Source organism: Ranitomeya imitator, chromosome 6, assembly GCF_032444005.1.
Source record: "Ranitomeya imitator isolate aRanImi1 chromosome 6, aRanImi1.pri, whole genome shotgun sequence".
Classification (NCBI taxonomy): Eukaryota; Metazoa; Chordata; class Amphibia; order Anura; family Dendrobatidae; genus Ranitomeya; species Ranitomeya imitator.
In genome coordinates, this window is record NC_091287.1 from 199,033,733 (window position 1) to 199,059,915 (window position 26,183).

The window sequence follows — 26,183 nt, forward strand, 5'->3', positions numbered from 1 at the left end:
CTGTCATGTGCTGGACCCATCCTGCGCCCCCATTCTGTCATGTGCTGGACCCATCCTGCGCCCCCATTCTGTCATGTGCTGCTCCCATCCTGCGCCCCCATTCTGACATGTGCTGCTCCTATCCTGCGCCCCCATTCTGACATGTGCTGCTTCCATCCTGCGCCCCCATTCTGACATGCGCTGCTCCCATCCTGCGCCCCATTCTGTCATGTGCTGCTCCCATCCTGCGCCCCCATTCTGACATGCGCTGCTCCCATCCTGCGCCCCCATTCTGACATGCTCTGCTCCCATCCTGCGCCCCATTCTGTCATGTGCTGCTCCCATCCTGCGCCCACATTCTGACATGTGCTGCTCCCATCCTGTGCCCCCATTCTGACATGTTCTGCTCCCATCCTGCGCCTCCATTCTGACATGTGCTGCACCCATCCTGCGCCCCCATCCTGTCATGTGCTGTTCCCATCCTGTGCCCCCGTTCTGTCATGTGCTGCTCCCATCCTGCGCCCCCGTTCTGTCATGTGCTGCTCCCATCCTGTGCCCCCGTTCTGTCATGTGCTGCTCCCATCCTGCGCCCCCGTTCTGTCATGTGCTGCTGCCATCCTGCACCCCTGTTCTGTCATGTGCTGCCCTATTCTGTCATGTGCTGCTCCCATCCTGCGTCCCCGTTCTGTCATGTGCTGCTCCCATCCTGCGCCACCATTCTGTCATGTGCTGCTCCCATCCTGCGCTCCCATTCTGTCATGTGCTGCTCCCATCCTGCGCCCCCATTCTGACATGCGCTGCTCCCATCCTGCGCCTCCATTCTGACATGTGCTGCACCCATCCTACGCTCCCGTTCTGTCATGTGCTGCTCCCATCCTCTGCCCCCCTTCTGTCATGTGCTGCCCTATTCTGTCATGTGCTGCTCCAATCCTGCGCCCCCGTTCTGTCATGTGCTGCCCTATTCTGTCATGTGCGCCCATCCTGCGCCACCGTTCTATGCCCCATACGCTGCTCCATAAAGGTTTATGGCCCCATAACATGCTCCATGGTATTATATGCCCCGTATGCTGCTGCGATATATAAAAAAAAATAGCATACTCACCTATCGTCGCTGGGCGCCGGGTGCTGGGGGCCTGAGCAGGCGGGGACACTGGCGCGCTGTGGGGGTCAGATGCCGGAGTCGCCGCTAGCTCAGGCCCCTGACACTTGCTATATTCCCCTGGCCCTGATCCAGAGCTGCGTCTGCTTCGTGTTCCGGCTCCTCTGGCTGTGACTGTTCAGTCAGAGGGCGGCGCGCATTAAGCGCGTCATCGCGCCCTCTGAACTGTGAACGTCACAGCCAGAGGACCCGGGAGATGGAGCCGCACGGACAGGTGAATATACTTACCCTCCTGGCGCGTCCCTGCCTCTCCGGTGGAGATTGCGGTGTGCGTTCAGTGTTTACGCATACCGCGATCTCCTGGGAGCGTCACTCTGTGGGGTCCAGACTGTGCCGGCGCTTGTGCAGTCTATAAAGGCTTCGGACAGAGTGACGCTCCCAGCGTTATAATATAGATATATATATATATATATATATATATATGTGTATATATATATATATATATATATAATTATATATATATATATATACACATATATATATATATATATATATATATATATATATATATATATATATTGAATATTAATATTGAGTAGAATTAATTTAGACCCTCCACAACAGTAACAGTCTCTCACGTGGCCCCTCGGGAAAATTAATTGCCCCCCCTGCCATATAGACGTTATTATTTACAAAATTATGGCCAAAAAAAATTTACTTCAATTTTACAGAAAAAAATGACCCTGCATCCATATAGTAAAACATATTGTTAGGCCCCCTTCACAAGTCAGGGTTGATAGCCCGTGTGAATTATTTGTGGTGCATGTGTGGCATCTGTGTACGTGTGCGCCATCCACGTGCCGTCCCTGTGACATGTACCAGAATAGAGTGCAGAACAGAGATTACATATGTTTAGGTGTTAAAGATGTGCAAAGATATAGATAGATATCTACTATATAATTGTCTAAAGGTCACTTCCATCTGTATGTCTGTCTGTCACAGATATTCAGTGGTCGCGGCCTCTGTCTGTCATGGAATCCAAGTCGCTGATTGGTCTCGCCAGCTGACTGTCATGGCTGCCGTGACCAATCGGCGACGGCCACAGTCCGATTAGTCCCTCCCTACTCCCCTGCAGTCAGCGCCCGGCGCCTGCTCCATAGTCCCCGCAGTCACCGCTCACACAAGGTTAATGCCAGCGGTAATCAACCGTGTTATGCCGCGGGTAACTCACTCCGTTACCGCCGCTATTAACCCTGTGTGACCAAGTTTTTACTAGTGATGCTGCCTATGCAGCGTCAATAGTAAAAAGATCTAATGTTAAATAAAAAAAAATAAAAAATCATCATATACTCACCTTCCGGCACCTTTCCAACTCCTTGCGACGCTCCGGTGACCGCTCCAGCAAGGTGGCAGGTTCCGGTGCTAAGGATGGTATGTGACAAGGACCTTCCATGACGTCACGGTCATGTGACCACGACATCATCACAGGTCCTGCACGCCTACGCGAGAAGGACCTGCCATGACGTCACGACCCAGACTCTGGGTTGTAAGCACAACATCCACTTGTGAACTTCTGACCCTCATACCACCCCCATGGAGTCTGTTTCTGACAGTGTAAGCAGACATATGTATGATAGTGGCATGCTGTATGTCATATTTCAGTGATCTGAAATGGCTCCTTCTTGTACAAAAGAGGAGGTAGCGGTCCTGCCACTGGTTGTTGCCCTTCTACGGCCCCCTCCAAATCTCTAATCATCTGCTCCATGCTCTGGTGTTATGGTCTGGTGATTATGGAGCGACATGAAACTAGCTCTGAGCAGGTGGTACCTATACTGACCGCAGACCCTAAGCTCAACACACAACTAGAAGCAGCCGTGGATTGCTCCTAACGCTCCCTAGGCAACTCGTCACAGCCTAAGAGCTAGCTACCCCTAAAGATAGAAGCAGGAAAACTATCTTGTCTCAGAGAAAATCCCCAAAGGAAAGACAGCCCCCCACATGTAATGACTGTGAGAGGAGATGGAAATGACATACGTAGTATGAAACAAGATTGAGGACAGGAGGCCACTTCTAGCTAAAAAGGAAAGTACAGAAAAGAGCTCTGTGCGGTCAGTAGAAAAAAACTAGAAAAAGTCCACCGCAGAGAAATGCAAAAATCTCCACACCTAACTAAAGGTGTGGAGGGCAAACTCTGCTGCCCAGAGCTTCCAGTTTAGCTAAATAGATCCATACTGATAAACTGGACAAATGATCAAAAAACAAGACAGTACAAAACAACAAGTCCACAATAAGTGAACAGCAAAGGACATGGAAGGACTTAGCTTTGCAGAACTTGGTCAGAGTGTAAGGACAATCCAAAGAGCAATGACTCCAGGCAGAGACAATTGACAACTGGCATTGAATGAGGACTAAGGCCAGACTAATAAAGCCGAGCCCAAAAGACAATCAAAAGAAACAGCTGAGAAACTAAATCCAAGAAGCAGTCATACCACTAAAGACAACAGGAGGAGCCCAAGAACAGAACTCACAAAAATACTACTTACAAACAAAAACGGAATTCACAACAGTACCCCCCCCCCCTTGAGGAGGGGTCACCGAACCCTCACCAGAGCCCCCAGGCCGATCAGGACAAGCCAAATGAAAAGCACAAACCAACTCGGCGGCATGAACATCGGAGGCAACAACCCAAGAATTATCCTCCTGGCCATAACCCTTCCACTTGACAAGAAACTGAAGCTTCCGCCTTGAAAAACGAGAATCCAAAATTTTCTCAACCACATATTCCAACTCCCCCCAACCAACACCGGGGCAGGAGGATCAACAGATGGAACAACGGGCTTCACATATCTCCGCAACAAAGATCTATGGAAAACATTGTGGATGGAAAAAGAAGCTGGAAGGGCCAAACGAAAAGACAGAGGATTGATAATCTCAGAAATCTTATAAGGACCAATAAACCGAGGCTTGAACTTAGGGGAAGAAACCTTCATAGGGACATGACGAGAGGATAACCAGACCAAATCCCCCACACGAAGCCGAGGACCAACACACCGACGGCGGTTAGCAAAACGCTGAGCCCTTTCCTGGGACAACGTCAAATTGTCCACCACATGAGTCCAAATCCGCTGCAACCTGTCCACCACAGAATCCACACCAGGACAATCAGAAGGCTCAACCTGCCCTGAAGAAAAACGAGGATGGAAACCAAAATTACAAAAGAAAGGTGAAACCAAAGTAGCCGAACTGGCCCGATTATTAAGGGCAAACTCGGCCAACGGCAAAAAAGTCACCCAATCATCCTGATCAGCAGACAAAAAGCATCTTAAATAAGCTTCCAAGGTTTGATTAGCTCGCTCAGTTTGGCCATTTGTCTGAGGATGGAACGCCGAAGAAAAAGACAAATCAATACCCATCCTAGCACAAAAGGCCCGCAAAAACCTGGAAACAAACTGGGAACCTCTATCAGACACAATATTCTCCGGAATGCCATGCAAACGAACCACATGTTGAAAAAACAATGGAACCAAATCAGAGGAGGAAGGCAATTTAGGCAAAGGTACCAAATGAACCATTTTAGAGAACCGGTCACAAACCACCCAGATAACAGACATCCTCTGGGACACCGGAAGATCTGAAATAAAATCCATGGAAATATGCGTCCAAGGCCTCTCCGGAATGGGCAAAGATGAAAGCAACCCACTAGCACGGGAACAGCAAGGCTTAGCCCGGGCACAGGTCCCACAGGATTGCACAAAAGCACGCACATCCCGCGACAAGGAAGGCGACCAAAAGGACCTAGCAACCAAATCTCTGGTACCAAAAATTCCAGGATGACCGGCCAGCACAGAACAATGGACCTCAGAAATTACCTTACTTGTCCATCTATCAGGAACAAACAGCTTCCCCACAGGACAGCGGTCAGGCTTATCAGCCTGAAACTCCTGAAGCGCCCGCCATAAATCAGGGGAGATGGCAGATAAAGTCATCCCTTCCCTAAGAATGCCAACCGGCTCAAGGACACCAGGGGAATCAGGCAAAAAACTCCTAGAGAGAGCATCCACCTTAATATTCTTAGATCCAGGAAGATACGAGACCACAAAATCAAAACGGGAGAAAAACAGGGACCACCGAGCCTGTCTAGGGTTCAGCCGCTTGGCTGACTCAAGGTAAATCAGATTCTTGTGAATGCGGTGCTTGGCTCCCTCAAGCCAATGACGCCACTCCTCAAATGCCCACTTCATAGCCAACAACCCCCGATTGCCGACATCATAATTGCGTTCCGCAGGCGAAAACTTCTGAGAAAAGAAGGCACATGGCTTCATCAAGGAACCATCAGAATTCCTCTGTGACAAAACGGCCCCTGCCCCAATCTCAGAAGCGTCAACCTCAACCTGAAAAGGAAGAGAAACATCCGGCTGACGCAAGACAGGGGCAGAAGTAAATCGGCGATAAGTTCCAGAAAAGCCTCAATAGCCTCAGAGGACCAGTTAGTCACATCAGCGCCTTTCTTAGTCAAATCGGTCAGGGGTTTAACCACACTAGAGAAGTTAGCAATGAAACGGCGATACAAATTAGCAAAGCCCAAAAATTTTTGAAGACTCTTCACAGATGTGGGTTGAATCCAGTCATGAACGGCTTGGACCTTAACAGGATCCATTTCTATAGACGAAGGAGAAAAAATAATCCCCAAAAAAGAAACCTTCTGAACTCCAAATAGGCACTTAGACCCCTTCACAAATAGAGCATTATCACGAAGGATCTGGAACACCATCCTGACCTGCTTCACATGAGACTCCCAATCATTAGAAAAAATCAAAATATCATCCAAATACACAATCAAGAATTTGTCAAGATAATTGCTGAAAATATCATGCATAAAGGACTGAAACACAGAAGGAGCATTAGAAAGCCATCACCAAATATTCAAAATGGCCTTCGGGTGTATTGAATGCAGTTTTCCATTCGTCACCCTTTCTAATACGAACAAGATTATATGCCCCTCGGAGGTCAATCTTGGTAAACCAACTAGCCCCCTTAATCCTAGCAAATAAATCAGAGAGCAAAGGCAAAGGATATTGGAATTTGACCGTGATCTTATTAAGAAGGTGATAATCAATACAGGGTCTTAAGGAGCCATCCTTCTTGGCAACAAAAAAGAATCCCGCTCCCAATGGTGACGAAGACGGCCGAATATGCCCCTTCTCTAAAGACTCCTTAACATAGCTCCGCATGGCGGCATGCTCTGGTACAGACAGATTGAAATGTTGGCCCTTTGGGAATTTACAACCAGGAATCAAGTAAATAGCACAATCACAGTCCCTATGTGGAGGAAGGGAACTGGACTTGGGCTCATCGAATACATCCTGGAAATCCGACAAAAATTCAGGAACATCAGAAGAGGGGGAAGAGGAAATAGACATCAGAGGAACGTCACTATGTACCCCTTAACAACCCCAACTAGTCGCAGACATTGATTTCCAATCCAGCACTGGATTGTGTACTTGTAACCATGGAAAACCCAGTACAACATCATCATGTAAATTATGAATACAGATAATAAATGGGAAATGTTTAAGAACATCCTAAATAGGCAGTGTAAGCGGTTTATACCTTGTGGGAATAAAAGGACTAGAAATAGGAAAAACCCAATGTGGCTAAACAAAGAAGTAAGACAGGCAATTAACAGTAAAAAGAAAGCATTTGCACTACTAAAGCAGGATGGCACCATTGAAGCTCTAAAAAACTATAGGGAGAAAAATACTTTATCTAAAAAACTAATTAAAGCTGCCAAAAAGGAAACAGAGAAGCACATTGCTAAGGAGAGTAAAACTAATCCCAAACTGTTCTTCAACTATATCAATAGTAAAAGAATAAAAACTGAAAATGTAGGCCCCTTAAAAAATAGTGAGGAAAGAATGGTTGTAGATGACGAGGAAAAAGCTAACATATTAAACACCTTCTTCTCCACGGTATTCACGGTGGAAAATGAAATGCTAGGTGAAATCCCAAGAAACAATGAAAACCCTATATTAAGGGTCACCAATCTTACCCAAGAAGAGGTGCGAAACCGGCTAAATAAGATTAAAATAGATAAATCTCCGGGTCCGGATGGCATACACCCACGAGTACTAAGAGAACTAAGTAATGTAATAGATAAACCATTATTTCTTATTTTTAGGGACTCTATAGGGACAGGGTCTGTTCCGCAGGACTGGCGCATAGCAAATGTGGTGCCAATATTCAAAAAGGGCTCTAAAAGTGAACCTGGAAATTATAGGCCAGTAAGTCTAATCTCTATTGTTGGTAAAATATTTGAAGGGTTTCTGAGGGATGTTATTCTGGATTATCTCAATGAGAATAACTGTTTAACTCCATATCAGCATGGGTTTATGAGAAATCGCTCCTGTCAAACCAATCTAATCAGTTTTTATGAAGAGGTAAGCTATAGGCTGGACCACGGTGAGTCATTGGACGTGGTATATCTCGATTTTTCCAAAGCGTTTGATACCGTGCCGCACAAGAGGTTGGTACACAAAATGAGAATGCTTGGTCTGGGGGAAAATGTGTGTAAATGGGTTAGTAACTGGCTAAGTGATAGAAAGCAGAGGGTGGTTATAAATGGTATAGTCTCTAACTGGGTCGCTGTGACCAGTGGGGTACCGCAGGGGTCAGTATTGGGACCTGTTCTCTTCAACATATTCATTAATGATCTGGTAGAAGGTTTACACAGTAAAATATCGATATTTGCAGATGATACAAAACTATGTAAAGCAGTTAATACAAGAGAAGATAGTATTCTGCTACAGATGGATCTGGATAAGTTGGAAACTTGGGCTGAAAGGTGGCAGATGAGGTTTAACAATGATAAATGTAAGGTTATACACATGGGAAGAAGGAATCAATATCACCATTACACACTGAATGGGAAACCACTGGGTAAATCTGACAGGAAGAAGGACTTGGGGATCCTAGTTAATGATAAACTTACCTGGAGCAGCCAGTGTCAGGCAGCAGCTGCCAAGGCAAACAGGATCATGGGGTGCATTAAAAGAGGTCTGGATACACATGATGAGAGCATTATACTGCCTCTGTACAAATCCCTAGTTAGACTGCACATGGAGTACTGTGTCCAGTTTTGGGCACCGATGCTCAGGAAGGATATAATGGAACTAGAGAGAGTACAAAGGAGGGCAACAAAATTAATAAAGGGGATGGGAGAACTACAATACCCAGATAGATTAGCGAAATTAGGATTATTTAGTCTAGAAAAAAGACGACTGAGGGGCGATCTAATAACCATGTATAAGTATATAAGGGGACAATACAAATATCTCGCTGAGGATCTGTTTATACCAAGGAAGGTGACGGGCACAAGGGGGCATTCTTTGCGTCTGGAGGAGAGAAGGTTTTTCCACCAACATAGAAGAGGATTCTTTACTGTTAGGGCAGTGAGAATCTGGAATTGCTTGCCTGAGGAGGTGGTGATGGCGAACTCAGTCGAGGGGTTCAAGAGAGGCCTGGATGTCTTCCTGGAGCAGAACAATATTGTATCATACAATTATTAGGTTCTGTAGAAGGATGTAGATCTGGGGATTTATTATGATGGAATATAGGCTGAACTGGATGGACAAATGTCTTTTTTTCGGCCTTACTAACTATGTTACTTTGTTACTATGCAACATTAGAAAACGGCAATCTTCCTGATGTGCAGGAGTCATGCACATAGTCAGCTGAGTCCAATACTGAGGTTTATTCTTGGCCAATGGTGTAGCATCAATACCCCCTCAAGGGTATGGGACTCTGCAAAGGCTGCAAAGAAAAACCACAGCGCCTAGCGAATTCTAAGTCCATTAAGTTCAGAGCAGTGCCTGAATCCACAAATGCCATTGAAAAAGATGACAATGAGCAAATCAGGGTCACAGACAGGAGAAATTTAGGGTGCACAGCACTAATGGTAACAGATCTGGTGACCCTCTTAATACGCTTAGGGCAATCAGAAATAGCATGAGCTGAATCACCACAGTAAAAACACAGGCCATTCTGACGTCTGTATCCCCTCTGTTCCGCTCTAGTCAAAATCCTATCACATTGCATGGATTCAGGACTCTGCTTAGAGGACACTGCCATATGGTGCACCACCCTGCGTTCACGCAGGCGTCGATCAATCTGAATGGCTAAAGACATAGATTCGCTCAAACCAACAGGCGTGGGAAACCCCACCATAACATCTTTAAGGGCTTCAGAAAGACACTTCCTGAAAATGGCTGCCAGAGCGTCCTCATTCCATCCAGTGAGCACAGACCATTTTCTAAATTTCTGGCAGTATAGCTCTGCTGCTTCCTGACCCTGATACAGGGCCAACAGTGTTTTCTCAGCATGCTCTACAGAGTTAGGTTCGTCATACAATAATCCGAGCGATTGAAAAAATGCATCTACATTAAGCAATGCCGGATTCCCTGACTCAAGAGAGAATGCCCAGTCCTGAGGATCGCCACGTAGCAGAGTAATAACAATCTTTACTTGCTGAATGGGATCACCAGAGGAACGGAGCTTCAGAGCAAAAAACTATTTGCAATTATTTTTAAAGTTCAGAAACTTAGATCTATCCCCATAAAAAAACAAATCCGGAGTAGGAATTCTAGGCTCTAAGGCCGGAGTCTAAACAACAAAATCTTGGATATTCTGTACTCTTGCAGCCAGCTGATCCACAAGAGAAAATAACCCCTGAACATCCATGTCTGCATCCAAATCCAGAATCACCCAGAAATCAAGAGGAAAAAAAAAAGACAAAACAAACCCAAGAAAAAAAAATGACTCAAAACTCCTTTTCTTTTCCTTCTTTTGAGAGGCATTCAGTTCAATTGTGACCAGTTGTACTGTTATGGTCTGGTGATTATGGAGCAACATGAGACTAACTCTGAGCAGGTGGTATCTATACTGACCGCAGACCCTAAGCTCAACACACAACTAGAAGCAGCCGTGGATTGCTCCTAAGGCTCCCTAGGCAACTCGTCACAGCCTAAGAGCTAGCTACCCCTAAAGATAGAAGCAGGAAAACTATCTTGCCTCAGAGAAAATCCCCAAAGGAAAGTCAGCCCCCCACATGTAATGACTGTGAGAGGAGAAGGAAATGACATACGTAGTATGAAACAAGATTGAGCACAGGAGGCCACTTCTAGCTAAAAAGGAAAGTACAGAAAAGAGCTCTGTGCGGTCAGTAGAAAAAAAACTAGAAAAAGTCCACCGCAGAGAAATGCAAGAATCTCCACACCTAACTAAAGGTGTGGAGGGCAAACTCTGCTGCCCAGAGCTTCCAGTTTAGCTAAATAGATCCATACTGATAAACTGGACAAATGATCAAAAAACAAGACAGTACAAAACAACAAGTCCACAATAAGTGAACAGCAAAGGACATGGAAGGACTTAGCTTTGTAGAACTTGGTCAGAGTGTCAGGACAATCCAAAGAGCAATGACTCCAGGCAGAGACAATTGACAACTGGCATTGAATGAGGGCTAAGGCCAGACTAATAAAGCCGAGCCCAAAAGACAATCAAAGGAAACAGCTGAGAAGCTAAATCCAAGAAGCAGTCATACCACTAAAGACCACAGGAGGAGCCCAAGAACAGAACTCACAAAAATACTACTTACAACCAAGAACGGAATTCACAACACTCTGGACACTGTTCTGACAGATAAATAAACCTTTCTTGCCACAGCTCGCATTGATGTGCCATCCTGGATGAGCTGCACTACCTGGGCAACCTCTGTGGATTGTAAACACTGCCTCATGCTACCGTACAGTACCACTAGGGGTGAGAGCACTAACAAAATGCAAAAAGTGACGAAAACATCATCATCCAAAAAGGATAAGAACAGAGGAATGGTCTTGCTAATAGGGGTTGTCTTGCTAATTGGGTATCATTTCTGTTGTCTGTCCCATTTGCACAACAGCAGGAGAAATTAATTCACAATTGGTGTTGCTTTATAACAGGCTAATTTGAATTTGAGTTATATTGTTATTTGAGTGATATTATTGAGTTATATTGTGTTATTTGCATTATAAATCTCCAAAAATAATGGAAGCAATAGAGAATATCCTCGTAAAGCAAAAAGATGAAGCAGCGACTCAAGGAGAAGTCATTATTATGGGGGACTTCAACTACCCTGAAATAGATTGGGGAACGGAAACCTGCAGTTCCAGCAAAGGTAATCGGTTTTTGACAACTATGAGAGACAATTACCTTTCACAACTGGTTCAGGACCCAACAAGAAGGGGGGCACTGCTGGACCTAATATTAACTAACAGGTCATACCGCATAGCAAATATAAGGGTTGGGGGTCACTTTGGAAATAGCGATCACAAAATAATAAGTTTTCATGTATCCTTTAAAAAGATGTGTAATAGAGGGGTTACAAGGACACTAAACTTCAGGAGGGCAAATTTCAAACAGATGAGAGAGGATCTTGGTGCAATTAACTGGGACGATATCCTGAGACACAAAAATACACAAAGAAAATGGGAGACATTTATTAGCATCCTGGATAGGACCTGTGCACAGTATATACCGTATGGGAATAAACATACGGTACTAGAAATAGGAAGAAACCAATATGGCTAAATAGAGCTGTAAGGGGCGCAATAAGTGACAAAAAGAAAGCATTTAGAGAATTAAAGGAAGTAGGTAGTGAGGAGGCATTAAATAAATACAACAAATTAAATAAATTCTGTAAAAAGCAAATCAAGGCAGCAAAGATTGAGACAGAGAGACTCATTGCCAGAGAGAGTAAAAATAATCCTAAAATATTCTTTAACTACAAAAATGGTAAGAAACTGAAAAATGATAGTGTTGGCCCCCTTAAAAATAGTCTGGGTGTAATGGTGGATGAGGATGAGGAAAAGGCCAATTTGCTAAATGACTTTTTTTCATCAGTATTTACACAAGAAAATCCCATGGAAGACAAAATGACTAGTGATAAAAATTCCCAAATAAATGTCACCTGCTTAACCCAGCAGGAAGTGCAGTGGCGTCTAAAAATCACTAAAATTGACAAATCTCCGGGCCCGGATGGGATACACCCTCGAGTACTGCAGGAATTAAGTACAGTCATTGATAGACCATTATTTTTAATCTTTAAAGACTCCATAATAACAGGGTCTGTACCACAGGACTGGTGTATAGCAAACGTGGTGCCAATATTCAAAAAGGGGACAAAAACTGAACTCGGAAATTATAGGCCAGTAAGCTTAACCTCTACTGTGGGTAAAATCCTGGAGGGCATTCTAAGGGATGCTATACTGGAGTATCTGAAGAGGAATAACCTCATGACCCAGTATCAGCACGGGTTTACTAGGGACCGTTCATGTCAGACTAATTTGATCAGTTTCTATGAAGAGGTAAGTTCCGGATTGGACCAAGGGAATCCAGTGGATGTAGTGTATATGGACTTTTCAAAAGCTTTTGATACGGTGCCACACAAAAGGTTGATACATAAAATGATAATAATGGGGATAGGGGAAAATATGTATATAAGTGGGTTGAGATCTGGCTCAGGGATAGGAAATAAAGGGTGGTTATTAATGGAGCACACTCGGACTGGGTAGCGGTTAGCAGTGGGGGTACCACAGGGGTCAGTATTGGGCCCTCTTCTTTTTAACATATTTATTAATGACCTTGTCGGGGGCATTCAGAGTAGAATTTCAATATTTGCAGATGACACTAAACTCTGCAGGGTAATCAATACAGAGGAGGACAATTTTATATTACAGGATGATTTATGTAAACTAGAAGCTTGGGCTGATAAATGGCAAATGAGCTTTAATGGGGATAAATGTAAGGTCATGCACTTGGGTAGAAGAAATAAGATGTATAATTGTGTTCTTAATTCTAAAACTCTGGGCAAAACCGTCAATGAAAAAGACCTGGGTGTATGGGTGGATGGCAAACTCATATTCAGTGGCCAGTGTCAGGCAGCTGCTACAAAAGCAAATAAAATAATGGGATGCATTAAAAGAGGCATAGATGCTCATGAGGAGAACATAATTTTACCTCTATACAAGTCACTAGTTCGACCACACTTAGGCCGGCGTCACACTTGGCGTAAGACAATACGGAACGTATTATACGTCCGTACTACGCGTTCAATACGCCACAATGTCTCCGTAATCGACTTCCGTAGTTACTGTGTTTCTTAGGTGTGGTCGCGTATTTTGCGCATGTGCTTGTGCGTGTGTATTCCGTATGTAATCCGTATTGCGTTTTTTTCACGCACCCTCACAAAATGGACATTTAACGATTTTCTGGCCTGCACATCATTTAAATCATCATTAAACACACTATTTAAGCCCTCGACAACAGGTGGACCCCTCCCATCTGCCCTATATGTTCTCTAGCATATTTTGGGTGTGTTGCTTGGAACTTACAAACATGTCTGACCATGTGTATTTAAGCACAACTCAGCGGGTGTTGCTTCACTGGGTGTTGTCTCGTCGCTTTGGACAGCCATATCCGGTCAATGTTGATCCGCGAAGGAGGAGACGAAGATTGTGGGTCCATCCTCTATTGACCCAACGCCAGAGTAAAGGACATTTCCAGAGACTATATTCAGCTTTGAGGGCACATCCTGACAAGTTTTACCTGTATAGTCGCATGTCCATCAGGACTTTTGACATGTTGTTGGAGATCTTACGTCCTGGCCTCACCTATCAGGACACCTGGATGAGAAAAGCCATCTCTGCTGAGGAGCGTATGCTCCTTACCTTACGGTATGTATTCCACATTCGCCCATACTGTTTTTTGTTTGTTTGTTCTAAACTGTGTGGTGTCCTACTATGTTTCATTAACTTAACTTGGACATGAAGCCACAAGCACATATAAAAGAATGTTGTTAATATGCTATTATTTTAAGATAGTAAAATTAACCTTTTTCGATTGGAAATCATGTCCTAGGAAATGAAATATACACTTTTGATTATTCCTGTTTTCGTAGTCATCATGTTAATGGTTTTTTTACATTTTTCTTGTCTTTCAGCTTCCTGTCCACAGGCTTGTCCTATGCGGGTCTACACCTGGAGTTTCTGATTGGGCGGTCAACAATTTCATGCATTGTTAGGACAACCTGTTCCCAAATATGGCAGAAACTTCAGGAAGTTGTGATGCCTGAGCCCAAACAGGAGGATTGGCTCAAAATCGCCACTGGTTTCAAAAATACTTGTGACTTCCCTAACTGCATTGGAGCTGTGGATGGGAAACATATCAGGGTGCGTAAGCCGCCGAACTCTGGTTCCCAATTCTACAATTACAAACAGTTTTTCTCTGTAGTTCTGTTAGCAGTTGCTGACAGTAACTACCGGTTTATAATTGTAGACATTGGTGCCTATGGGCGAACTGGAGACTCTAGGGTCTTCAATTCGTCCATAATGGGTCGGCGGCTACGTGACAACCAGTTGAACCTCCCACCACCACAACAACTCCCAGGCTCCAATGCGGAAGCACTGCCTTTTGTTTTTGTTGGAGATGAGGCCTTCCAACTGACGAGGCACGTCATGAGGCCTTACCCCAGGCGCAACCTTGACCACCGGCGGAGGGTGTTTAATTTGAGACTTGCAAGGGCACGTAGACTGGTTGAGTGCGCCTTTGGGATTCTTGTTGCCAAATGGCGTGTTCTTCAGTCTGCCATCCAGCTGAGTGAGGATACAATCAATGAAGTGATCAAAGCCTGTGTAATTGTACATAATTTCACAAGAATACATGATTGTTCCTCTCCACATTTTGAAGATCACCTCATGACCAATGTTAGTAGGCCTACCCCATATGTCCCTCCTTCGCGCCGTCCACTTTCTGGTCTTAAAGTTTGTGATGTCTTTACAAATTATTTTTTGACTCCTCAAGGTGCTACTCCCTGGCAAGACTATGCATTTTTGCATGTTTAATTATTTTGATCTATGAAGTATGTGTTAACCAATTTCTAAACTCTGTCTGTTGTATTTAATTATTTCACATATGGTTGTCAGCATATCATGTGTGTGTGATGGAAGAATGATTCGAGCGCATCCAGACTTTGATTGGTATTAATATAACTTTTTACTGCATACCATTTGTTATGGGTTTTTTTTTTTGGGCCCATAACCAGATTTAGGCCACAAATTTGCCTTTTTTTAGTGGCAACAACATTATGTCCAAAATCCACAAGTAAGACGGTTATTTATGCACAATCTAAACCAATATTCTGGTTAAAAAAATATAAACCTCCAAAAAATAAAAAGGAAAAAATAACTAACAAAAACAAACATAAAAAAAAATTACAAGTCCTGGTAGGTTGGTGCAGGAGATGTAGCTTGCTCAGGGTCAGCATCAGGTGGCCTTTGTAGGCCCAATTGTCCAGCACCCTGTGCAGATGTTGTAGTGGCCTGAGGGACATTAGCCCAGCTATGATGCTGGTAAGTTTGAAGAGTGGGCCGAGGATTTTGGACATACCCCTGCTGTTGCTGACCATATGTCCGGGAATCATATCCCAACCCAAAATGACCATATTGTCCATACCCAGGTTGGGACCAGCCTCCAGCACTAGGTGAGGACAAGTGGCCATATTGGGATGGTTGATGATATCCAGCCATATGTTGATGAGTTTGCCATTGTGGGTTCGTTGTTGTTTGGGGTTGAGGTGTTGGCTGACGTTGAGGGGGTGCTTCAGATCCTTGTTGAGCAGCCAGGCCTTGTAATCTTTGAGGCCGAAGAATATTTTCAGGTGACATCTGCCACTGTTCAATCATCTGCAATAGATTGTATGGGTTATTTGGGGGGGTGCATGCGTCAATAAGGATCTGAAAACACCCTCTCAAACGCAGCCTCAACTCCCGCTCTATGGACCTTAAGTACTGGGAAAGGCTCCTTGTAAATCCCTCCTCCCCATCATCCTCTCGAACCCGTGCCAAATAGTTCATGACCCCGGCATCAACGTTTCGGCGGCTTTGGATCAGCTCTCTCCTGCGGCGTGAACGCTGTGGTCTGACTGCAGCCTGTGGGGATGGATCCAGGGCAACAGTTGGGCTGCTGCTATTTCCAGGCTCATCCTGGCTAGGTGGTGGTGCTGCAGCTGATGATGATGCTGCGGCGGAAGATGAAAACTCTGGGGCCTCTGGGTGTGGTTGTGATGCAGATGGAGCTGCCTGGCCAGATGTGGCGGATCTATGAGGGATGGAGCCTGAGGGAGCAGCAGATGGACCAGCCACCTCTTCACCTTCCCCAACTGGGTCAATGACCAGCTCTGACTCAGACCCTGTCTCCCTGTCAGTGAGGTTAGACTGAGTTCTGAAAAATAAAACAAAAAATTTTGTCACAATTTTAAAGAAATTTTCTATCCCCCCAAAAAAAAAAAAACAGTGAGTGATGTTTGTACTTACGGCCTGAGGTCCATGCTGGGGTTAAGGAAGGTTAGGCGGGCGAAATATATGTATTTTTTTTTTTTAGGAGGTGCCCCGACTCCACTTTTCTCCCGCTGCTGCCTCTCCCTCCTATACTGGTCACGGATACTCCGCCACCTTGTTGTAACATCACCCACTAAAAAACAAAAAAAAAAAAAACACACATTCATTACACCATTATGCAGATTGCTCACACATGGTGAAATTTAATACACAGATTTTAGTGAAGCATACAAATAGGCATTTGAGGAGCACATTTAATTTTAAATTTGAAAACAAAACACACAATTATGAAGCAAGGCCACAAGGACAGAGTCCCCTAACCTCTATCACAGAAAGGACAATTAATGGGAAACACTGTTAGTAAGGGACACCTATTTAAAACATTCATGAAATCCTTTTATCAGGTACAACACCATGTATCTACTGGTGTGCTTTCTAGTTCTTTCATGAATATTTAAGACATTCTTGATGAGAAATTCAAAGTAGTAAAGGCCTGCTGTTTCACAAGAGCATTACATTTCCAACATGGGTGTACTTACTTATCTGTCGCTGTGCCTCACGTGGCTGCTGGTCATAATGTGGGAAGAGGGACCCACACACACTCCTCCATGCAGCCTCTTTTTGTGCCCTGTTGGCATAATTTGGGTCTCTTTGGTCCCATATGACAGGCCTCTCTTGGACCAAAATTATCAGCATGTCCGTATTGACAATGTTTGCCATGCTGAATATCACTCCGTGGAGGCGTGCAGCAGACTTCCGGGTTCACTGTCTGGCTTTTTCAGCTAATTAGCATGTCTCACCTGCCTGATTGACGCCTTTGGACATTTCCGGACATCTGCCTGTAAGTTGCGTATTTCTCGCAATGCACACGCATGGTCCGTATGCATTCCGTATTATACGCTCTCCCATAGACTTGCATTGGCGTATTTTTTGCGCTATACGCTGACAAACGCAGCATGCTGCGATTTTGTGCGGCCGTAGAACGCCGTATATTACGGATCCGTAATATACGGCTGATAGGACTAGACCCATAGAGAATCATTGTGCCGTATGTTATGCGAGTTTTACGGACGTAGTTTCTGCGCTCTTACGTCCGTAAAACTCGCAAGTGTGACGGCGGCCTTAGAATACTGTGCACAGTTCTGGTCTCCGGTGTATAAGAAAGACATAGCTGAACAAGAGCGGGTGCAGAGAAGAGCGACCAAGGCTATTAGACGACTGGGGGGTCTGCAATACCAAGATATGTTATTACACTTAAGGCTATTTAGTTTGGAAAAATGAAGACTAAGGGGTGATCTTATTTTAATGTATAAATATATGGGGGGACAGTACAAAGACCTTTCTGATGATCTTTTTAATCATAGACCTGAAACAGGGACAAGGGGGCATCCTCTGCGTTTGGAGGAAAAAAGGTTTAACCCCTTTCTGACATTAGACGTACTATCCCGTCGATGTGGGCCCGTATGCCCACCGACGGGATAGTATGTCATAGCAATCGGCCGCGCTCACGGGGGGAGCCTATTGCAGCTGACATCCAGCACTATGTGCCAGGAGCGGTCACGGACCGCTCCTGGCACATTAACCCCCGGCACACCGCGATCAAACATGATCGCGATGTGCCGGCGGTACAGTGAAGCATTGCGCAGGGAGGGGGCTCCCTGCGGACTTCCCTGAGCCCCCCGCAGCAACGCGATGTGATCGCGTTGCTGCGAGGGTCTGCCTACCTCCCTCCCTGCAGCAAGGCCCGGATCCAAGATGGCTGCGGCATCCGGGTCCTGCAGGGAGGGAGGTGGCTTCACAGAGCCTGCAGTCCTGTAAGTGAGATCGGAGATCTGACAGAGTGCTGTGCACACTGTCAGATCACCGATCTGTGATGTCCCCCCCTGGGACAAAGTAAAAAATGTAAAAAAATTTTTTCCAAATGTGTAAAAAAAATAAAATATTCCTAAATAATGAAAAAAAAAATATTCCCATAAATACATTTCTTTATCTAAATAATAAAAAAAAACAAACAATAAAAGTACACATATTTAGTATCGCCGCGTCCGTAACGGCCCGACCTATAAAACTGGCCCACTAGTTAACCCCTTCAGTAAACACCGTAAGAAAAAAAAATGAGGCAAAAAACAACGCTTTATTATCATACCGAAGAACAAAAAGTGGAATAACACGCGATCAAAAAGACGGATATAAAAAGCATGGTACCGCTGAAAACGTCATCTTGTCCCGCAAAAAACGAGCCACCATACAGTATCATCAGCAAAAAAATAAAAAAGTTATAATCCTGAGAATAAAGCGATGCAAAAATAATTATTTTTTCTATAAAATTGTTTTTATCGTATAAAAGCGCCAAAACATAAAAAAATGATATAACTGAGGTATCGCTGTAATCATACTGACCCGAAGAATAAAACTGCTTTATCAATTTTACCAAAAGCGGAACGGTATAAACGCCCCCCCCAAAAGAAATTCATGAATAGCTGGTTTTTGGTCATTCTGCCGCACAAAAATCGGAATAAAAAGCGATCAAAAAATGTCACGTGCCCGAAAAGGTTACCAATAAAAACGTCAACTCGTCCCGCAAAAAAACAAGACCTCACATGACTCTGTGGACCAAAATATGGAAAAATTATAGCTCTCAAAATGTGGTAACGCAAAAAATATTTTTTTGTAATAAAAAGCGTCTTTCAGTGTGTGACGGCTGCCAATCATAAAAATCCGCTAAAAAACCGGGTATAAAAGTAAATCAAACCCCCCTTCATCACCCCCTTAGATAGGGAAAAATTAAAAAAATGTATTTAATTCCAATTTCCCATTAGGGGTAGGGTTAGGGTTAGGGTTAGGGCTAGGGTTAGGGCTAGGGCTAGGGTTAGGTTTGGGACTAGGGTTAAGGCTACTGTTAGGGTTGGGGCTAAAGTTAGGGTTAAGGTTGGGGCTAAAGTTACGGTTAGGGTTTAGATTACATTTACAGTTGGGAATAGGGTTGGAATTAGGTTAGGAGTGTGTCAGGGTTAGAGGCGTGGTTAGGGTTACCGTTGGGATTAGGGTTAGGGGTGTGTTTGGATTAGGGTTTCAGTTATAATTGGGGGGGTTTCCACTGTTTAGGCACATCAGGGGCTCTCCAACCGCGACATGGCGTCCGATCTCAATTCCAGCCAATTCTGCGTTGATACAGTAAAACAGTGCTTCTTCCCTTCCGAGCTCTCCCGAGTGCCCAAAAAGGGGTTTACCCCAACATATGCAGTATCAGCGTACTCAGGACAAATTGGACAACAACTTTTGGGGTCCAATTTCTCCTGTTACCCTTGGAAAAATACAAAACTGGGGGCTAAAAAATAATTTTTGTGGGGAATTTTTTTTTTTTTTTTTCACGGCTCTGCGTTATAAACTGTAGTGAAACACTTGGGGGTTCAAAGTTCTCACAACACACCTAGATAAGTTCCCTGGGGGTCTAGTTTCCATTATGGGGTCACTTGTGGGGGGTTTCTACTGTTTAGGTACATTAGGGGCTCTGCAAACGCAATGTGACGCCTGCAGACTATTCCATTTAAGTCTGCATTACAAATGGCACTCCTTCACTTCCGAGCCCTCCCATGCGCCCAAACGGTGGTCCCCCCCCCCCACATATGGGGTATCAGCGTACTCAGGACAAATTGAACAACAACTTTTGGGGTCGAATTTCTCCTCTTACCCTCGGGAAAATACAAAACTGTGGGCTAAAATGTAATTTTTTGGGGAAAGTTTTTTTTTAATTACTTTCACAGCTCTGCGTTACAAACTGTAGTGAAACACTTGGGGGTTCAAAGCTCTCATAACACATCTAGATGAGTTCCTTAGGGGGTCTAGTTTCCAAAATGGTGTCACTTGTGGGGGGTTTCTACTGTTTAGGTATATTAGGGGCTCTGCAAACGCAATGTGACACCTACAGACCATTCCATCTAAGTCTGCATTCCAAATGGAGCTCCTTCCCTTCCGAGCCCTCCCATGTGCCCAAACAGTGGTTCCCCTCTACATATGGGATATCAGTGCACTCAGGGCAAATTGGACAACAAATTTTGGCGCCCAATTTCTCCTGTTACCCTCGGGAAAATACAAAACGGGGGGCTAAAAAATAATTTTTGTGGGAATTTTTTTTTTTATTTTTACGGTTCTGCATTATAAACTTCTGTGAAGCCCTTGGTGGGTCAAAGCGCTCAAAACACATCTAGATAAGTTCCTTAGGGGGTCTACTTTCCAAAATGGTGTCAATTTTGGGGGGTTTCAATGTTTAGGCACATCAGTTGCTCTCCAAACGCAACATGGCGTCCCATCTCAATTCCTGTCAATTTTGCAATGAAAAGTCAAATGGCACTACTTCCCTTCCGAGCTCTCCCATGTGCCCAAACAGTGGTTTACCCCCACATATGGGGTATCAGCGTACTCAGGACAAATTGTACAACAATTTTTGGGGTCCAATTTCTTCTCTTACCCGTGGGAAAATAAAAACTTGGGGGCGAAAAGATCATTTTTGTGAAAAAATATGATTTTTTTATTTTTACGGTTCTGCATTATAAACTTCTGTGAAGCACTTGGTGGGCCAAAGTGATCCCCACACCTCTAGATAAGTTCCTTAGGGGGTCTACTTTCCAAAATGGTGTCACTTGTGGGGGGTTTCAATGTTTAGGCACATCAGGGGCTCTCCAACCGCAACATGGTGTCCCATCTCGATTCCAGTCAATTTTACATTGAAAAATCAAATGGCGCTCCTTCGCTTCCGAGCTCTGTCATGCGCCCAAACAGTGGTTTACTGTTATGATCTGGTGGTTTAGGAGCAACTTGGGACGAGAGTAGTGTAGCATAGGGTGGTTTCGTCAAACTCAATCTGACAGGTGCCCCGCCCCTATCAAAGTGTATCAAAGTGTGTAACCCCTCCCCTCCTCCTGTCAGCCAGCTGTCCCTGAGGCTGGCTGATTTCCCCTTTTGATATAGTTTGATATATTTTAATTTGTTGCAGTTTGATATTATTCCCCGTATTTTGTTTTATATTAGATTTTATACGTAGCTCGAGTTTGATTCTGTAAGCTGTGTTTTATTCACAGTGTACAGATATAGTGCAGAACTTTGTTTTATAACACACCAAGCTGTTTATTTGTGCGAAACGCGCGTCGGGGTCTCTCGGTGTCTTCAGCCATCCACGGTCTCTCTCCCACATGGGTAAGCATTTGTTACGCTCCTAACTAGCCTGTGGGCTCACATACTCTCTGTGTCTATTAGAACCAGCAGTGTGCTGGTATGGGCTCCCTAGTGCCAGATGGTATATACAATTATTGGGATGCTCTTCTATTTATTGAATTACATTTTGCTCCAGGCTTTCCTTAGCAGGGAGACATGCTGAGTGGCTGATCACACATGTTTTTTATCATGTTTCTGTCCCTTTCATTCTCGTCATGTTTCTACATTGAGCTATTAGCCATTATTAATTGTTATTGAGCTTTTTGTATTAATTAAACTTTTTTGATATGATATTACTGGTATTTGAGCTCGATTTATTTATTGTATCCATACTATTGAGAGTATAGACTCCTATTTCTCTTGTAGGTTTATCTCATATTTTGGAGTAGCGTTCAGCGCTCTCATCCTAGATCCTGGTGTACAGGATCATTATCCTTTTAAGTGTTTTCCAATATGTCAGTGGTTGTTAATTTCATATATATATATATATATATATATATATATATATATATATATATATATATATATATATATTATGCTTTACACATATAGTGCAGAACTTTTGTTTTATAACACACCAAGCTGTTTATTTGTACCTCTACTGACCATTAACTAAATATTTGATTTCCCCTTTTGATATAGTTTGATATTATTCCCGTATTTGTTTTATATAGTTTTATATAGTTTGATATTATTCCCGTATTTGTGGGATAACACATGTTTATAATTATATCCTAGTCGTGTATTTATTTTATACGTGGTTTATAACACCTTTCTCATTTGTTTTATATTAGATTTTATACGTAGCTCGAGTTTGATTCTGTAAGCTGTGTTTTATTCACAGTGTACAGGTATAGTGCAGAACTTTGTTTTATAACACAACCAGCTGTTTATTTGTGTTTCTACTGACCATTAACTAAATGCTTATTTACACAAACAGAAAAGACAGATTTTTCTGTTTGTACCTGTATTGTACCTGTAGGTTATGTAGGGTTATCTGCGGGTCAGTGGTTTATAACACCTAGGTCAATTGTTTTTGTATGCGCTTTCTCAGAAAAGTTATTTGTGTCTCTACATTTCTCAGAAAAGTTATTTGTGTTTCTACTGACCATTAACTAAATGCTTATTTACACAAACAGAAAAGACAGATTTTCTGTTTGTACATGTATTGTACCTGTAGGTTATGTAGGGTTATCTGCCGGTCAGTGGTTAATAACACCTAAGTCATTTGTTTTCTGTATTCGCTTTCTCAGAAAAGTTATTTGATGTCTCTACTGACCATTAACTAAATGATTGTCAGCTTGATTCTGTAAGCTGTGTTTATTCACAGTGTACCAGATTTTCTCTTTGGGCCTGTATATATATATATATATATATATATATATATATATATATATATATATATATATATATATATATATAATATGCCCCAATGTTACAACACACGCAAGTAAGAAGCGGTGTGCTTTATACGAATATAAAACCAAAGACACGATATTGTAAAAATGTAAAAAAAAAATTATTTCTCACAATAAAACAGCATCTCAAATTTTAAGTTAGCTAACAGCATGATGCTGACAAATGCATCTTTGCGGAATCTGATAACAACGCGCTGAACAAAGGGCTGAGCCTGAAAATCTTGATGTCACAAAATCTGATACGATTCGATCATTATTCTGCAAGTCAGACGTGAAATGCTGTAAAACCTTCTTAAATGGAAAGCCTCGCGCTAAATGGTATAATACATATATGCAATAATGACCGCATACACGGCTATACAGATCTTGAATTTGTGCGCTCTGATAACAATAAGAATAACAATTCTTGTTCAGGAATGTCACAAAAGCGCGTGGAAAGATAATATTATCCGCACGGAAGCCGTAACTGTCAAAAAATATGCCCGTCTTATCGTCGCAGAGTACGATTAATATCCAGTGGCGACCAGCTTGATTCGCCGGGTCTGTATTCACAATATATGCCGCGGGTCTCTGAGTCACTCTTTCTTCCGGAAGCAAATCACACGGAAACACACCGGCGAATATGCGGTCTGTATAATTATCGGACCGCGCTACAACTGTAAGCTGCAGACTGTCCATCGTTGCTTAATTAAAATCGTACAAGATCTCTCGCCTGTTATTAATTTCCAGAATGGTGTGGTTGACTGCAAAGACAATCATATTTATCGTGTAGGGTGTCGCTATCGCAAAGCGGACTTCAGCACTCAGATTACCTGTTTTAATGAGCGAGAAATGGCCTCCAGGCTCTTGATCAGGCGATAAATCAAAAGCAAATAGCGTGAAGCCAGCCATAAATTCTTCACGATCTATCGCCATGGCACAATCAGCCTTTTGCTTGCCCGATATATGGGCAAGCGCCATATATTCTCTGATGGCTAAATCAGCATTAAAATTAGGATTATAAGGCCTCACGGGTATCTGCTGACCATCCAGATATAATGCCGCGTGGTTGACATGGTAGTGGTGAAAGTCCAACGGGTTTTTTGTATAAGAACCGTTGAAGCCCTCATTATCTACAAACCCCAATATAACAGTTTTTGGTATCTGTCCTAGGAAGAGGTTCTTGTGGTTCGTGATCCGTGTCCCTGCGGCGATGCTGTACACTTTCAGGCATGTTCGGTCGACAGCGTACTTGGCTGTTGCGGCTAGGAGGGCCTGGCTGTGGCCGATTCGGACAGCCGGAGATACCTGCACTCTTTTCACACAGAGAGCCGCCTGCGAGATTTGTACCTTCAGCGGCTCGGCTTCTGCGGACATGAGGCAGAAAGTATCCTTATTTCTTGACAGCTTAACCTTAAGGTCAAGGCCGTTCAATATTAACTTTGGCTGGTTAAATATATCCCCAAAAATGGGCCCCAAAAGATTGATGGGTTTTGAGCGAGAAGCGGCACTGGCTCTTTTGATAAATCCCGCATTTGCGCCATCCAGGCGCCTGTCATTATGATGTCCCGCAGTGTCTTTATAGAACAAACCGGCTGTAAATTGTGATGGATACGCATCTGCAACACCTGTTCTCGTGCATTCTAGCAGGCCCGTCTAATTCTGGAAAGAGCTATTTTGTAAAACAGCTGCTATATAATATTGAAGCTAATTTTTCTCAGAAACCTGATAATATTGTATGGTTTTATTCGTGTTGGCAAAAACTATATGATGAAATCTCTCTCTCTTTTCCCCACGCCAGATTTGTGGAGGGTCTGCTGAATACATTCGTAGATGACGAATGTAGATGACGTAGATGATGAATTTGGCGATTGTTGATGATCTCATGGAGAGCGCTAGTGAGAATTGTGAGATAGAAAAAGCCTTTACCAAGTATGTGCACCACAGAAATCTCAGCATTTTCTACCTGGTGCAAAACATATTTTGTCAGGGTAAGAAAAGCCGTACGATAAATTTAAACACAAAGTACATGGTGCTTTTTAATAACCCCCGAGATAAATTACAAATTTTAACTCTAGCTCGTCAGATGTATCCCGGAAAAACACGTTTTTTCCTAGAAGCTTTTGAGGATGCCACGCGGGAGCCTTACGGGTATTTGCTTGTAGATTTGAGAGCTAATACTCCTGAGGATCTGCGTTTAAGGACTGGGTTGTTTCCACCCACGTTGCCCGCTGTCTATGTTCAGAAGAAAAACACTTCTAAAAAGTGAATTTTACCCGGTATCAGACATTCTACGCTGTGTGCGTTGTGATGTAAAGATGTCTGAGAGGCTCCGGCGTAACTGGGCTCTCTTAAAAACCCTAGTGAAAGCAACCCCCGCTGTCAGAAAGTCTATTTTGCGCGATGCAAGCAATGATTTAATTACAGCCATAGGCGAGATTGCTTTAAATATCTTAAAAGGCAGGATTCCGCTGAAAGAGCGCCAACAAGGTATATTAAAGAAGTGGCGTAAAGCTATAAGAACCCTGAGCGACAGATCTCAGCCCATAAAGAAAAAGAAGCGACTACTAAAACAGGCCGGCGGGTTTATCGGACCTCTTTTAGCTTTTGCAATTCCAATAATAACAAGCCTGATCGCCGGAAGATAATGGAGCATGCAGCGAAAATGTATCTAGTCCCCAAACAGGAGCTAGACAAACTAAGACCCGATACTACAGATAACATACGCGACAGTGTTATTCGACGCCTTGATGGTGAAATTAGCGACATTTTACAGCGTCGTGACATTCCCGATGATGTGAAAATTAAAATGTATAGCTCTGTGCTGCAACGCTACTTGGTACATACGCGACACAGCTCAAAAGAAGTAACGGCTTTAAATCTCGTTAGCCCTCCTGATCCTGGTCAGCAGCAATTGCCAAATACCGACTCTGATAAAAGTCATGAGATCGCTGAAATTGTCAGCCATATAAACCAAAGATATAAAAAAAATGCTGAATTTTTACTAAACAGGCTGCTGCAGAATAAAAATGTCACAGCATGGAATAATAAAACTGAATTTATTTTCAAAGG

At 43.5% G+C, this 26,183-nt stretch overlaps 2 protein-coding genes across 2 annotated transcripts in view; both read right to left on the reverse strand.

The window, feature by feature from the left end:
* TRIO (trio Rho guanine nucleotide exchange factor) overlaps positions 1-26,183 on the reverse strand; it is a 2,940,676-nt gene that overhangs the window by 1,973,739 nt on the left and 940,754 nt on the right.
* Positions 14,633-18,019, reverse strand: LOC138642329 (uncharacterized). Its single transcript, XM_069730427.1, has 2 exons — positions 16,480-18,019; positions 14,633-16,387 (listed from the first exon to the last, which is right to left on the reverse strand). Exons 1-2 carry the CDS (start codon positions 16,668-16,670, stop codon positions 15,379-15,381), a joined length of 1,200 nt encoding a protein of 399 aa, XP_069586528.1. The 5' UTR covers positions 16,671-18,019; the 3' UTR covers positions 14,633-15,378.

Excerpts from the sequence above, each read along its gene's own strand:
- LOC138642329 (XM_069730427.1), bottom strand. The coding sequence starts at position 16,670 with ATGAATGTGTGTTTTTTTTTTTTTTGTTTTTTAGTGGGTGATGTTACA. Across the intron at positions 16,388-16,479 it reads CCCAGCATGGACCTCAGGCC|AACTCAGTCTAACCTCACTG; the intron begins GTAAGTACAAAC and ends TTTATTTTTCAG.